The sequence below is a fragment of the Carassius carassius genome, chromosome 33, assembly GCF_963082965.1.
Source record: "Carassius carassius chromosome 33, fCarCar2.1, whole genome shotgun sequence".
Taxonomy (NCBI): domain Eukaryota; kingdom Metazoa; phylum Chordata; class Actinopteri; order Cypriniformes; family Cyprinidae; genus Carassius; species Carassius carassius.
In genome coordinates, this window is record NC_081787.1 from 7,717,839 (window position 1) to 7,733,603 (window position 15,765).

General features: G+C 36.2%; 1 protein-coding gene across 3 annotated transcripts; it reads right to left on the minus strand.

Moving 5' to 3' along the window:
• Positions 1 to 746: 746 nt before the first annotated feature.
• LOC132113660 (sodium/potassium/calcium exchanger 3-like) lies at positions 747 to 15,284 on the minus strand. 3 transcript variants are annotated; one of them, XM_059521538.1, is made up of 18 exons: positions 15,148 to 15,284; positions 14,720 to 14,975; positions 10,238 to 10,333; positions 8,108 to 8,184; positions 7,337 to 7,411; positions 7,165 to 7,249; positions 6,985 to 7,088; positions 6,833 to 6,907; positions 6,722 to 6,747; positions 6,576 to 6,629; positions 6,255 to 6,397; positions 5,979 to 6,145; positions 4,141 to 4,417; positions 3,002 to 3,168; positions 2,783 to 2,897; positions 2,549 to 2,661; positions 1,950 to 2,015; positions 747 to 1,819 (listed from the first exon to the last, which is right to left on the minus strand). In XM_059521538.1, exons 2-18 carry the CDS (start codon positions 14,883 to 14,885, stop codon positions 1,709 to 1,711), a joined length of 1,917 nt encoding a protein of 638 aa, XP_059377521.1. In that variant the 5' UTR covers positions 14,886 to 14,975; positions 15,148 to 15,284; the 3' UTR covers positions 747 to 1,708. The 3 variants fall into 3 exon arrangements, with proteins under 3 accessions (XP_059377521.1, XP_059377523.1, XP_059377522.1); XM_059521540.1 differs by lacking the exon at positions 15,148 to 15,284 and having other exon boundaries at positions 6,060 to 6,145; positions 14,720 to 15,129; XM_059521539.1 differs by lacking the exon at positions 15,148 to 15,284 and having other exon boundaries at positions 7,337 to 7,407; positions 8,104 to 8,184; positions 14,720 to 15,129.
• Between the last annotated feature and the right edge of the window lie 481 nt (positions 15,285 to 15,765).

Below are 15,765 nucleotides of genomic sequence, written 5' to 3' on the forward strand. Positions count from 1 at the left end.
ATACTGCTGTGACTCTTCTGTCTTAACAGGTCCACACACATTGCTAGATCACAAAAATAAAAAATAAAAAACACTATGTAACATACTTTCCTAAAACTGTTTCCAAATTGAAGCTTACAAATAAACTCTTTATTTATAACTTTATTTGCGACACTTCCATAAGTTCAAGGGGAAGAATGCGAATGACACATTAGAGTGATCTGGGGTATTGCACAGACCTTGTTTTATTGCACTCAACAATCTTTAAGAAGACAGACAGAACTGTAACAAACGGTAATGAGCTGCTTCATTGTTACTTCTAAAATGAAAACAAACAGGAAGTTGTTCAACTGAAACATTCAGTTTACTCAATCAGGCTGTAACTTCTCATTTACTATTTATTTTTTCACATCAATTTAATTAACACTCTTTATTGCGAGTGGTAAGATGAAAATCTTCTAGACAAATTAAATAATTTACATTTTGCTCATTAGTAGAGAACTGCAAACCACAAAAAACAAAATGTCAGTGCGGGTGCTTACTTAAATACATGTCTTTAAAAAAATAAATATACACAGAACTAAAACATAAGCACATAAAATCAGAATAAGATGTCAAATGTCAAAAATAACTTTACAGATAACTTTACAACAATTAAAACACTGCTGTACAAGAATTAACCAAATAATTTCTGCTCAAACAGTGGAAGCCTTTGATTATGAACATAATCTATCTATATATATATGTATATAATTCATCATCTGTCCTGTAGACAGTATGCAATATATGATCATTGGAGAAAAAAAAACATAACTATATTGTTATACCAAACATCTTCATTTGGTGCATTTAAAAAATCAAAGGCCTGTGTATAAAGCAGTTCTTTGTGAATAATGGCTAAACATTGTCAAAGATTTAATTGATTGTTACTTTCTCATGTTCATATTCATAGTAGTGCAGTAGAGCACAAAAGTAATTTCATTACAACATATCAAAATCTGCAACAGACACCTCTAAGTTTCACTTTATATAAAACTATGTATGTTTGGTACGTAAACACTTACCAAAGACAGGGGATGTTTTTGGCTAATCAGTAATACTACAAGAAATGCCTTCCAAAATACCAGAATATTTTCTTTTTCAAGGAACAAACAAACTGCTCTTAATTATACTGAAACGGGAAAATCCTTGAATCCTAAAGCACTAACTTTTACAGACCTAAAGTCAAAAATAAAAAAGGCAAAGTAATGCAATAAATTGAATCTAACAAGAGTTAAAAGAATTATTTTTAGTATTAACACTTTTGCAGTGATATATTTTTCTTCATATCACGCCTGATTGTGACTATAAGATTTCAGAATAGAAATATGCAAAAGCAGAGGCTAGAGAAAGTCTCCTGTATGCTGTAACATTTAATACCATGTTGTATAAATTCATCACACCTTGTAATTAAAACTCTTTAAGAAGCTCTGTATGCTAAGAAATGTTTCAGAGGTACAGTATGAAGGACAGTCTCCTTGAGTTTGGCAGCACTGTGTAGTGGGTGACTGGCTTAAAGCCGTGTGTATAATCGACCGAAGCAGAGTCACGCTTCACAGTGTAACGTTCACTACTCTGGCCTCAAACCATGGCTGGACTTACCGCTACTAATAAGGCAGTGACTGGGGTAAAATATGATTATCTAGGTCTAGATCTACCCTACAGCTAAGCAAAACATGGACAGTGGGATCTAGAGTTTCTCAAAGCAGATGGAGCAGAGCAGGAAGATGGCATACAGAAACAGAAGCCCGAGGCCTAGCCTCCGGTCCAGCCTCCAGTGGTTCAGGTGCACGCTCAGTACCTAGACAAATACACGGGCAAAGACAGACAGAAAACAGGCCACGTACATGCCATGAGACATTTTTTACATAATATGTAAAAGCATAAACATAAGATCAAGAGGGTTCTCAAATTATAAGTGATGACCTTACAGTGAGAAAAACAGAAGCAAGAAGAAGAATCACCGAGTACACCAGCCCCTTACTGTTAATGAAGACCTGGAGGAAGATCAAGAGAGACTGCTGTAAGAATCAAAAGATGTTTTTGGTGCCACTCAAATTTAGCACACAGAACCGGGATCATTATTCCTAATGAAAACAAAAACTAATGAAGACTAATACTGAAATAACACTTCACATCAAATATGGCCACTAAAACAGATACAAAAGCAAAAAGTAAAAGGAAAGAAAATGGTAAAATAAGATTAGGGATGAAATACAGTGGATCTTATGAATTGTAAAAGTTGCGAAAATAATTTAATAATTAATTAAACTTGTTAATAATAAAGCTGAAATAAAAAAACTTACAATAAATGAAAATTATAAAATTTGACTGAAATACATATAATTTGCTATAAATATATATTTATATCATATGCTACTAAATACATTATTTATTTGCTAATAAATATATTTCTTATTGCTTTATTTAATTTAATATCTTTTTTTTCTCTCGAATGATACACAATCAGAGAAAGAAAACATCAGTGACCACTGTGACCCATCCCTAGTTAAAATCAATAAAAACTCACAGTTGACCCATAATCAACCACTAGAGTGCGCAAAGCCCATGGGAAACCGAGACCCAGTAGAATATCGAAGATGTTGCTGCCAATCGAGTTGGACACCGCCATGTCTCCCATACCTGCAGCACCAGACACATTCATTCATCTGACCAATCAAATGAACTTTACAAACATACTGATCTGATCTTCTAAAACTGAATATGTGGACAGGAAGAGGGAAGAGTGGGGCAATCTTAGCACCTTGACGGGCAACTATGAGACTAGCCATGCAGTCTGGGACACTGGTGCCTGCTGCTAGAAATGTAATACCCATGACAACATCTGGAATGTCCAGTGTGAAACTGATAATGGTGACCTGCAACAAAGACAGTGTGTTTTATTAGCCCATCCTATCATATACTGAGCCATTCCCACATGATGTTCTGTCAGTGACAATGAGCATTGAAGGGTTGATCTCACCATCCACACCATGAGGTAGGAGAACACGGCAATCCAGAGTGTAGAGGCCACAAAGGTTACCATGAACCAGCGCTCCCAGCGGGGCAAAACACAGTTGGGGACAGTGTAGTACAGAAGGCAGCCTAAGGGCCATGACAACGCCCACTTCACTTGCTCCCAGCGCCCCTCTGTGGATAAAAGTACTTCAAATCATTACCTCATTTCATTCTAGGCCCCTTAACACCACCTACAGGACAAAGACAGTATCACATTTATGTAAAAATACAAAAGATACAAAAGCTGTCACTGGGGTGGTACCTTTTCAAAAAGTACATTTAAGGTAATAATATGCACCCTTTGTGTACCTTTTGAAAGCATATTGCCACAGGGAAAGCTTTTAAACCTTTTTTCTTTGAGTATACATAAAAATATCACCAACAGGACAAAGATAGTCTCTACAGACAAAGCTACTTGATTTCAGTATTCATGATCTATTTGCTTTTTGTTATTCAAATGCTTCAAAGGTTTCCCTTTTGAGCTCTTCAAATTGCAATTTTCACCCTTATTGTCATCTTCAGTGAGATGTTCGAATGTTCAGCAGTGATAGAGTTCATTTGATTGCAAGCCGCATCAGCCCCGAGAGGTTTCAGTGATCGCATCACTTTTCTATAATCATAACACTAGTGCTTTAATCTAAAATGCATGCCCCCATTACCTAGAAATGGCTCTCAGACTAATGGATTATGGTCCTTAAGGGGCCGAAAATGAGGGCCATTCTTCTAATCAGGATGTGGAAAAAAATGGAGATGGATGAACCATAATAAACTCAATGTGTTGTCCTGTTATTCTGAATAATCTGAATAATGCTTTAATATCATGTTTTGGAATCATTTATAAACATATCCACTAGGGGTGGGAGACTTTATGCCCCTTATGAAGCAATTTGTTTTTGATTCGGGGAGTTATAATCAAATTATAAATTGATTCTGGATGAGTGGCATCAAGATTCCACATGTATATGCACACACACACACACACACACACACACACACACAAACACACACACAATTTCTGAGTGACAATTGTTTCTGCAATAATATTTTTTTTCACTGTATAAATGCATATAATATAATATAATAATTTCTATAATATTCACTCACCTGGCACAGTAAAAGGTCTGAAGTGTTGTTCTTCATCTGCCGCCTCTTCCTCCTCATCTTTAGGTTGTGTGTCCTCTATGTCTGCTACTTGTTTTAACTCTCCTCCTTGTCCCCTCTGTCTGGGTTCCTCCAGGGGTTGTGTTTCACTCTCAAGGGCCCCTCCGTTCTCCAGACCCCAAGGAACGCCCTCCATGCCTGGACCATCTTGGCCAGGAGTGTCCCCTGCTCCGCTGCCACTGCTGTCTCCAGGGCTCCTGTTTCTAATCAGTCTCTGCCTCTGTTGATTACATGTGTGAGATGTGAGCGATGTACAGTCGGACACTGTAGGTCTGGAGAAGAGGAGACCCAATGTGAACCCCTTCAAATGAATGAGATTCAATTAGACGATAAATAGGAAGGACAGAGTTTCAGAGTCAAGCTTGTTGAACACATCCCAAGACCAAGGTAAAGCACAGTCCATTAGTGTGTCGTGGAGAGGACATGCAAGAGCTTCAAGAGTCAAGCCAACAAGTAAGTCATGTGAACGATTGTAGACGGAGTAAAGCATTTGTTCAAACAAACAACAGAATGGTTAAATTAGGTTAAAGGGGTCTCAACAGAAATGGAAATTAGGAGTAGTGTCTGAGGATGCCTGAACCTAGGAAGAAATACTACTGCTGACATTTGAAGTGTAAGGTTTAGTTATACAGGAAATAGCAGATGACCTAAGAATTGGATCAGTCACAAATCCTACCTGTTGCAGAAGTTACAGCTGAAGGGTCGTATTAATGGACCCATAGGACTGAGAAACCATAAATGAAATCTCTTTAATAATTCTCCAAGATAGTAATAATAATAAATGAGTTCAAACTAACAGTCCCGCTTCTCACGTTTCTCCTGAGAACAAAAATGTTATTTCATATTTCTTACTGAATGTGACCGATTCTCATTCGCGGCCATTTCTACTTCTCCTAAATTAAGAAACACTCATATTAAATAATTTAAACAAGGAATAACAGTTATTTGAGATTAAAAAAACTTTTTGATTTATGCATAAAACAAGGAAAATTAATTTTTAATGGAGAAAAAAAAATCTAAATATGCTTTTTAAAAAGAATGTAATACCTATACTCCGCAAGAATTCATAAAAGGTTGGATTATAGTTGACAGTAAAGACATTTATAATGTTACAAAATATTCCTATTTAAAATGAATTCGGTTCTTTTGAAATTTACTGAGTAGCATGACTGTTTTCAACATTGATAATAAAATAAATGTAAGAGAGACAACACCAGAAATTAATAATAAGACGAAGAAATTATTTCTGAAGGATCACATGACACTGAAGACTAGAGAAAATATGTTGCTTAAAATTCAGCTTTGCCATTGCAGGAACAAATTATTTTAAAATATATGAAAATACAAGACAGTTATTTTAAATTGTAATTTTATTTCACAATATTACTGTTTTAACTGTATTTGTGATTAAATAAATGCAGTTTGGCAAGCATAAGAGTCTACTCTCAAAAACATTTTTTAAAATCTTATCAACCCAAAACTTTTGAACATTAGTATATTCTCTTGCTCTAGTCTTAATATCTTATAAAAAAAATTCTCAAATCAATTTTATTTTGTTTTAAGGACACTGGAATATTTTACTGGAAAACAAGACAAAAAAAAAAAAAGATTAAGAAAAAAAAAGGAGACAAAGTTGATAAAGTAATAAAGAAAAGACTGGAACTCTAATAGCTTACTTTAATCCATCAAATAATCTTGATAATTCATATTCTTGGTTGAAAAACGGAGGTGCTGTTGTCCCATCCAGACATGCACAAAGCGAGCAAGCATCTAGCCAGTACCTCGGTGATGAGCATGCGTCCGGCCATGCTGAGGCGAGTGCGTGGGGAGAAGTGGGGCGTGATCATGACACGGAGGCTTGCCTCTGAGAAAGAGAACTGGTGAGGGTGTAGACTCATCATCTCATCCACCATCACCACCGGGGAGTCCTGGCCACCCGCATCCTGACCTGAGAGAGAGAGAGAGAGAGAGAGAGAGAGAGACGTGATACTTTATAATGCACAAGCACTCAGTATGATCGGCACAGCTCCACCCTCCACCCACCCACACACACACACCTTTCTTCAAGAGGATCATGGAGGTGTCACAGTGTGAGCTCGCCTCTCCTACCGACACATCTCTGCGAAGACTGCTCACCAAACACGGCTGACCTGGGATACCAAACCTCTGCTCCACCCAACCCCAAATCTGACTGTTAAACCTAGAAAGGAACACACAAAAAACTCATATTATATCATGTGAAAATTACATGCATGTTAAAAATAAATACATTTACAGTATACTATTTGCAGTATATAGTACAATATATCTAATTTCATTAACATTACTTACATTTTAACTCTTCTTGTATATAATATATAAACATGTTATATACTCACTTCATGATAAGGATGTAAACTCCATACATTGATATAAGCATTATAGTCTCCCACCTGTAACAGTTATATTATATGATAAAGCCCAGTACACTTAAATGTCAATGAGTAATATTACACCTCCTTTATGATGATTTCAGTATACTTACCAAATTACTTTTTCATCATATATGATCTGAAATACACACACACACAAACACAAAAATAAATTAGAGTTGACTATATATTCAACCTACAGATACAGTCATACTCACGCTTACCAGAATCAAGGCCAACACAGAGAGGATGTAGTAGATAGAGTCACGGAAGAGCGGCCACCAGGTCAGAGTGATGGTCTGTGAAGCAGGAACGCTGGAATGTAACAAGAATCTGTAACATTTCATATTTAATGTAATAAATATGCATATACTACCTGTCCAGCAAATATTCCACAAACTCCGATGATGACCAGGATGTTGAAGACAGCTGATCCCACAATAGTTCCCAACCCCAGGTCTCCCTTGGTGATGAACACACCTGATAAGAAGAGACACTTTCTTATTGACAACTTATTTACACCAGCAGCTTATTGAAACATTGCTAGAGGTCTGACCAATCAAAGATGTGAAAAGCTCAGGGGCGGAGCTTCCTGCTGCCATGAAAGTGGCACCTGCAACATCCTCACTGAGGTGCAGATTCTGAAAATACAAACTCCAGCTCAGAATATGCTCTGATGTTTCACATTAACACTGAGATTCCTGCCTGTAGGAACAAACTGCACTCACCTCACAGATTTTTTCCAGAGAGGGGACAAAGTAGACGTCGCAGACAATAGCAAGGGCATAAAACATGTAAACTGTCTGTGGTCACAAGAGCACACAATAGATAGTTCAGCAGAAATCCATTACTTAACTTTTACAAACACCAATTTGATAGCACAAGACCAATAACAGTGCTATCAAAGACCGTACTGAATGAGTTCTTTCAGCTTTAGTCAACTTTAATTCTACAAGTGAAACCAGAATCCAAATACAAATTGAAACAAAAATTTCTACTAAAACAAATAAAAAACGGAATGTAAACTACCGTTCAAAAGTTTGAGGGAGCGATTATGTTTTTAATGCTTTTAAAATCTCTAATGCTCACCAAATCTGAATTCAGTGGATCAAAAATACAGTTAAAAAGGTAATATTGTTATAAAAGCATATTGTGAATACTACACTTTAAAATAACAATTTCTTATTGTAATATATTTTAAAATGTAATTTATTTCAGATGGCAAAGCTGATTTTTCAGCATCACTACTCCAGTCTTCAGAGTCACATCCTTCAGAAATCATTCTAATATGCTGATTTGGTGCTGAAGAAACACTTCATATTAATATTAATGTTTGTGCAAATCATAATATGTATGTTCAGCAGTATTTATTTCAAATGGAGATCTTTAAAAAAAAATTAAAAAACTAAACTTTTGAACGGTCCTGTAATTATCATTATACAGTCAATCACTGCATCATACAGTTCTCTGTATTTCTCACTGTACTTTGGTATACCTACACAAAACACATGCAGTAGAATTGCCCCATGCCTCCTCTGTCCCTTAGTGAAGATGTCCTCAGGAAATTCATGAATAGCTGGGTGGAAAAGTGAACATTTTAGAGAATAGAGACGGGGCAAAAATACCACCAGGAATACTGCACAGAGAAACTATGCAATCATGCTTACATTAAAGGTCACATAATATCAAGGTTTCGCATCTGACAGCGCAGTGGCTTTTACACCTTATTTTGATTTACGTAACATTTCTTATGGCCCTAAAGAAATTGTGGCTGACACGGTAAAATGTAACCACACATTCAGATGTATATTGTAGTAGAGGAAAAACAAACAAACAAAAATAAGGCAAAGTAAACTGTATTTAATCTGTGAATACACTGATCTATGTAGTGTTGTACTTTCTTACTTCACTGATGTAGTCCATGTAAAGGCAATGCTCTCCATTTAACTTAAGGTTGTTAAGAAGCTTTTATCCGTTTTAACTAAGTGGCAACTGGCTAACTGTAATAGGGCAGAGAAGCCAGGAAGCATGGGCCTAGTTAAATTAGAGGACTTGTAATACTTTAGCCCACAACTTCTTGAGATGCATTCAGCGTTAAGACGCTTCTTGCTCTGACTGCTTTAAAGTGGGCAGCTGTCTAATAAACAGCCAGGAACTAAAGAGAAGAGGGAGAAAAGGACACGCGTTAAATGCACAGATTAAAAGAAATTAGCTTTTCTGTTTTTCAACTTCTCACATTTTGAAAATATAGTATAGTATAGAATTTGCATATAGCTTATTTAAAAATTCTATTTCACTAGATAATGTCAAAAGCAACAGGAAATTTGTATTGATTAATCTGAGCATTACATTTAAGATTCAATTTACCAAGGACTTTCTAATTGAATTTCATAAATCAGAAGGATTTATAAATAATTAAAGGGGTTTAATGATTTCAAGAGCTTTTAGAGCATTGCATTTTATTACATTTGTCCTCCAAAATCAATCTGCTCAGCCTGCGCTACCGCTGATATCTTAGTTAGCTGTTTTTAAACATTTATTTTCCAAAAAGCATTGCAAACAACTTTCAATAAACAGCAATATTAGATAAGAATAGAAAGTATTAAAAAAAAAAAAAAGATATAACTTCAAACAAGTAACTTGTGATGTATGAACAGTGCAAGCAAATAACCGTTGGCTCTATTTTCTCTGCATTAAAAAAAACAATCTTAAATGTGTTTTACATGATTGAAGTGAATCGTATGCAGTCTGTAAAATATAATTAACGTCACTGAACATATTGGGCCCTATTTTAACGATCTAAACGCAAAGTGTAAAGCGCATGGCGCAGGTGCACTCTGGGAGTGTCCAAATTCACTTTTGCTATTTTAACGACGGAAAAACGGTCCGTGCGCCAGGGCGCATTTTTGCAATGGGTTCCAGAGATATTTTACTCATAAGAATTTCTAGGGGTGCCAATAATTGTGGCCAATGTGTTTTAGAGAAAAACATTAATTTCATAATTATGTGCCTGAACACAGCTCTTTTTTAGACCAGCACGCCCATGGGCGCACAAATGGGTGCAAATGCATTTGCTAATTAAACGACGTGGTGCTGAATAGAAAAAAGCGAACAGCGCCGGACTGAAACTAGCAAACACACTTGCGCTGCGCTTTGCGTCTCATTGCGCCGGGTGTATGATAGGGCCCATTATCATGAATAAAATTCAGAAAGAGTTGCAACCTACACAAAGCACTGAAAACTGTGTTGGTGAAAAAACACTTTTCTACAGGTTAGAAAGTGAGTGAGATGGATGGTGGAAGAGGAAAAAAGAAAACAGATGAAAAAGAGAAACACCTCTGGGGATGAGTGATTTGTGGAGTTGATTAAAAGAAAAACAAGGGCATATGACTTATCTCTCCAAAGTGGCACACTTTGAATGCTTAAAACAGACTATCCTCTGTTCTGAAATTAGAGATTCCGTTGCTTAGTAACACAAGCCTCAAAGGGGGCTTGACTATGAAGAGGGCACCTGTCTGCATCACTTCACAGAATGAGGAGGCAGGGGGAAAGATAGCGAGATATGGAGAGATGTAATACAGAGAGACAGGCGAATAATCAGAGAGAGAACTGCTCAGGGTTTCACTCACCAGCTCTGGGTGAACTTGATGTCTGGTTCTCCTCTACGATCTGCTGGGTTAGTTTACGCCGGGCCCAGGTCAAGTCCGAATCCTCTTTGGAATGGGCTGTAAAAACACAAAACACATGTTCACCTTTATCTTGTTAACTGTTCCAGCTTAGTTACTGATTGATTGATTGAAAGACATTACATTGGCACAAATTTGGCTGTTCAAGACCATTTATACCTAAAATAGAATTATTAATATTATTACATGTATTAATATAATTATTAATATAATTATTATTCATTAAATGAACCAATATTTTATATATAACCACAAATCTTTAGTTACACCATCATTACAGTGCAGTAGGGATGTAATGATGCACCCCGAACCGGTTGAAAATCTGTTAAAAAAAAAAAAGTGACGCTTCAAGTGGGTTGAGATGCTAAGAGAATCGCAATACAACTGGGGATGGGGGTTTATATGAATCTCTGTCTGAGAAGGATTGACAGTCTTCAGTAAAGTTTAGATGGCTTGCCTCTGTATGATGCATATAAATGTAGTGTTTATAAGTGCAGCACTGCTTTGTTTACCGCAGTAACCAAGGAAATACTATATTGTGGCTGTTCCATAAGCTCCACCTACTGTCAGAATCTTAATTCAGCATGTCTGCTGTGGTTTCATCCAGATGTTTTATATAGTAGAGTTTCACACAGTTAAAGTCAGATCATTCTGTTTTTGTTTTCAAATTATACAATCTAATTTAAATCAAAAACTGATCGTTGCACGTGAATCGTTGAATCTTTGTTTGGGTCGTGATTAAAATCCAGATTGTATCGTGAAATCAGTATCGTGAATTGTATTGCATGTATTCGTATTGCATTGTATCATGAGTTGAGAGAATCTTTACAACGCTCTAGTGCAGGGTCCAAAAATCTTGTAAAATGCTTTTATTTTGCATTCTTTTCTAAATTAAGAATTATATAATTAATTAAATTACTTATTTTAATAAAAATTTTCTGAGTTTTGGACACCCTGTATTAAACTTGAACCCCAACTCATTTAAAAATAGGCAAAAGATTGAGGCAATCAGAATGCTTCCTTCCCTCCTCTCAAGTTCCCATGGAAACCTCATCCAAAAGCATTGTCTAATGAATGGTATGGAACTGGATGTGTGGTGTGGTTTACCCAAGAAACAAATGACAAAGATAGTTCTCATTTGCATATGCAAACTAATCAGTTCCAAATATAACTGCAATAGGCAACATGCAGTTGAAGAATGTAGACATATAGACAACGTCATGGTAGTGATGGATAAAATTCAAGAGCACATGATTGACACATAACTGTAAACTATATATATAAAAATTCAATGATGGGTTGCCTGCTATTTTTTTTTCAAGTACAGAGCAGTTTCTATTCATCTATTTATGGTTTCTTCCGTTTTTGACGTATCTGTAGATCCACATCTAAACCTGCATTGTTCTTGACATGGTGATTTTACAGTCTATTATTAAAGTGAAGCTACAATTACAAAAAATATTCACACATTTCATTCAGCTCTAGATTCCGATGGCACTTTTTTAGGAGCTGCTTAACATTCAAACTCAGCCTCCCAGAGGAACTCATTACTCACACAGACAAAGGTGGAAAAGTTAAAGTCACTGTGAAAAGATCAATTTATAAGCCACACAGAATGGCGACGCAGAAGTAGGTCACATTTTGGTCAGCATTCGATTGTGCTTTTCCTCTTTACCTGCGATCGACCACTTCTATTCACGTTTTTAAATCTTTAGTAAAGACATATCTTTTTAAAAAGGCTTATGGGCTGGAGTAACTGCTGTATAGAGTTTTACTTTGTGTATATTTAGTGTTGTTTATTACTTCTGCCACCTTTTTTATTGTAAATTTGTTTTAGGCTTACTGGCTTAATTATACTTCTCTGTGCTGCACTTTGGTCAGCTCAGTCGTTTTTAAATGTGCTCTATAAATAAATGAAACTGAAACTTTTCGACAAGGTGTCGAAGTGTCACCTGTCACCTTGTCCCATGTCCTTAGCTCATTGTCAGACGGCCAAATGCATGGCTTGGTTATGTTTGGATTATTGAATTAGTATTTTATTAATTGTCTGGAATGGTTTTTATAGTGTTGTTATACAAATTTAGGTGTTTGCTTTTATTTTATTAACCCAAAATAGCATCTTATGTGCTTTGTTTACTATTTTTCTAGCATGCTTACATCTTATCTATCTAGGTTTGTGTGTTGCCGCTTTGTATGCTTGCATGGCTAATTGTGGAAATGGTATTTGATGTTACTGAGTTATTGTGCTGATGTTTTGCTGTTTCTTGTTGTTACTTTAAACATCTTGCCAAAGGTTAGCCAGCTGGCTAACACTGGCACTGGCACACTGGGACATTGTTGTGAAAAAAAAAACATTGCCATCATTGCATTGTTTTTGCATTGCCATCATTCTGATCCCAACATTAGGAAAGAGTGGATGAACTGTATTTTTAATGAAGATCCAGACTGTGTCAGTAAGAACTTGGTCCTTTGTTCACTTCATACTGCGGATTCGTCTGCAAACAAAATACAATTCAATACAGGATTTTCAGTAAGACTGAAACTAAAAGATGATGCTGTGGCGACTATTGGATCCAATGTCAAAACACACATGTTGTTCCATGTTTGAAATGACAAGAGGATGAGTAAATAATGACAGAATTTTCACTTTTGGGTGGATTGCCCCTTTATACCATTTAAATAAATAAAAAAAGGCAGTTTAAAGCTCCATAGTGCTCCAAGTAAGAACTTCAATTACAAGCAAAGTTTGTATCACTAAAAATGAAATGTGATGAAATTGACTCAGCTGAAATGCTCTTCTTTGATGACTGAAGAACTTCTAAACCCCTGCTAATTTAACCCTTGAACCTTTAGAGATGAGTAATGAAGACCCAAGACACAAGTGTAATGTCCAGGTAACAATGCTCAAAAGGTTCTGGAGAGGTCACTGTGAAATATGTCAAGCTGAAGCAGCTGTCACAGTCATGCCCTTTACAGACAGCCAATTATGTGGCTGCCATGGTCTGCCACCCATGCAGTCCCTGCTGCTCCTCCACTACTGCTTTTGGCATTTTAAAATGATGCTTTAGAAACTGTTTATGAGTGGCCAACCTATTCAGCGACTTAAAGTAAATTTCTGACACTGTAATTTTGTAACCAAATTTAGATTTTTTTTCTCAAATTAATTGTAACAAAGACTATAGAAGGACTTTGATTGTATTTTGGCACCTCAAACACCCAACAGACATTTGATTATATATATATATATATATATATATATATATATATATATATATATATATATATATATATATATATATATATATATATATATATATATATACAGTACAGACCAAAAGTTTGGACACACCTTCTCATTCAAAGAGTTTTCTTTATTTTCATGACTATGACAATAGTAGAGTCACACTGAAGGCATCAAGGGCTATTTGACCAAGAAGGAGAGTGATGGGGCGCTGCACCAGATGACCTGGCCTCCACAGTCACCGGACCTGAACCCAATCGAGATGGTTTAGGGGTGAGCTGGACCACAGACAGAAGGCAAAAGGGCCAACAAGTGCTAAGCATCTCTCGGGGAACTCCTTCAAGACTGTTGGAAGACCATTTCAGGTGACTGTAATGTTTCTTATTTCAATGAAGAAACTGTTTGTAATTAACCTCTTGAAGCTCATCAAGAGAATGCCAAGAGTGTGCAAAGCAGTAATCAAAGCAAAAGGTGGCTACTTTGAAGAACCTACAATATGACATATTTTCAGTTGCTTCACACTTCTTTGTTATGTATATAATTCCATATATAATTCCACATGTGTTAATTCATAGTTTTGATGCCTTCAGTGTGAATCTACAATGTTCATAGTCATGAAAATAAAGAAAACTCTTTGAATGAGAAGGTATATATATATATATAATTATTTTTTTTTTTGCGTTACGTAAATGTGCAATGAAGTGACAAATATTCACTTATATTATTACTGTTACCTAAATTTCTGATTTATTTTGTGCCGTCTGATTAATTGAAATTCGTAATTTTGTTTACTAAAAGTTGTTTAAAAATATTTTAACCCGTATACATATAAAAAAAAATGACTTGGACTTTAGGAAATTGTCTCCCGCAATTCACACCCGGTTCCTGATTCCTATAGTGGGTCTAATAATTAGTTTTGATAATGCACGCTACTATTGCTGCTTTTGTGGTTGATTCACAGACATATTGCATAACACAAACGCATTAATATGTTATAATGACGAGAAACTCGTCAATTAATCAAGAATGTTCCACATCTCCACGACAATGAAAAACACAAAAGGATGATATTCATACATAGCCTATATAATGCACCGCGGTAAAACGGGAATTACCCACAAACATTAAAGACAATATTTATCAAAATTAGCAGCGGAAAGACTTGTGGTAATGAATAAACACACCTGTTACATGAAGAATTTGAGCGAAGCAGGTGACTGCGATGAGTCCGACTGCACATACGAAGATCCGATAGAAGCGCCGCTGCCGTCTGGATGCCAACACCGCCTTCATCCCTCCACCACACCTCTCAAAACACGTCCATCCAAGAGAGAAGCCCTCTTCTTTCATTCACACCACCTATATTGACATTCTTTTCAACATACGGTGGACCAGCTTGCTTAAGTTCAGCCATACGTCTGTTGCCTCAGCATCCTATCGCTTCAATAAAGATACACAATCACCTTTCACGTAACTATAGTGAACCCTTCAGGAATTTCAGTAATATAAAGCTGCAACGAAAATGTCTTAAATGTCGCAGAGCAGGAAAAGAATAGAAATATTCAAATGTTTTCACGTATTGTCTCAGCTTCTGCATTCTAATCACACCCACCTCCATCTCCATCCGTGTCCCTGTTTCTCGCGAGCTCTCCTTCCTCCACACAAGGCGCTCGACTCCGTCACTCAAACTCACAGCTGCGCCCTCATCCAAGGTTCACAATAATAACACCACCCTTATCCAGCTAGGGGAAATCAAACCAGTTGAGTGTTTCAAGGCTAGATATACCGACCTCAAAAATATTTGGAGTACTTAATAGGGTACATAATGGGGCAAGAAACTCTTAAAATTACTGTGATCGTGTTATTATTATTTTATCTTCATGGGCAGAAGCAGTACTAACTCTAAAAGTGATTCTGTAATTTTCTCTGTTATACTCAGTTAACTGACAATTAAAAAGTAATAATAATGGTAGAAGTGATAGCCCAGTTTAGGCTAAATTTGGCAACCTTTCACATATTAGGGGCGAAATTATGTTTTGTAGTTACTGATAAAATATTTGTTTTCTGACATCAATTTTGGTAAAAGGATAACAGTTCATGGAAACAGTCAAAACTACAATTTGGACATTTAAAGGAACAGTTCACTCAAAAATGAAAAACCACACAACTCCAATCAGTAAATGGATTTGCTTTTCACAAACACGCCTCTTTTTGATTCACATGTTAATTG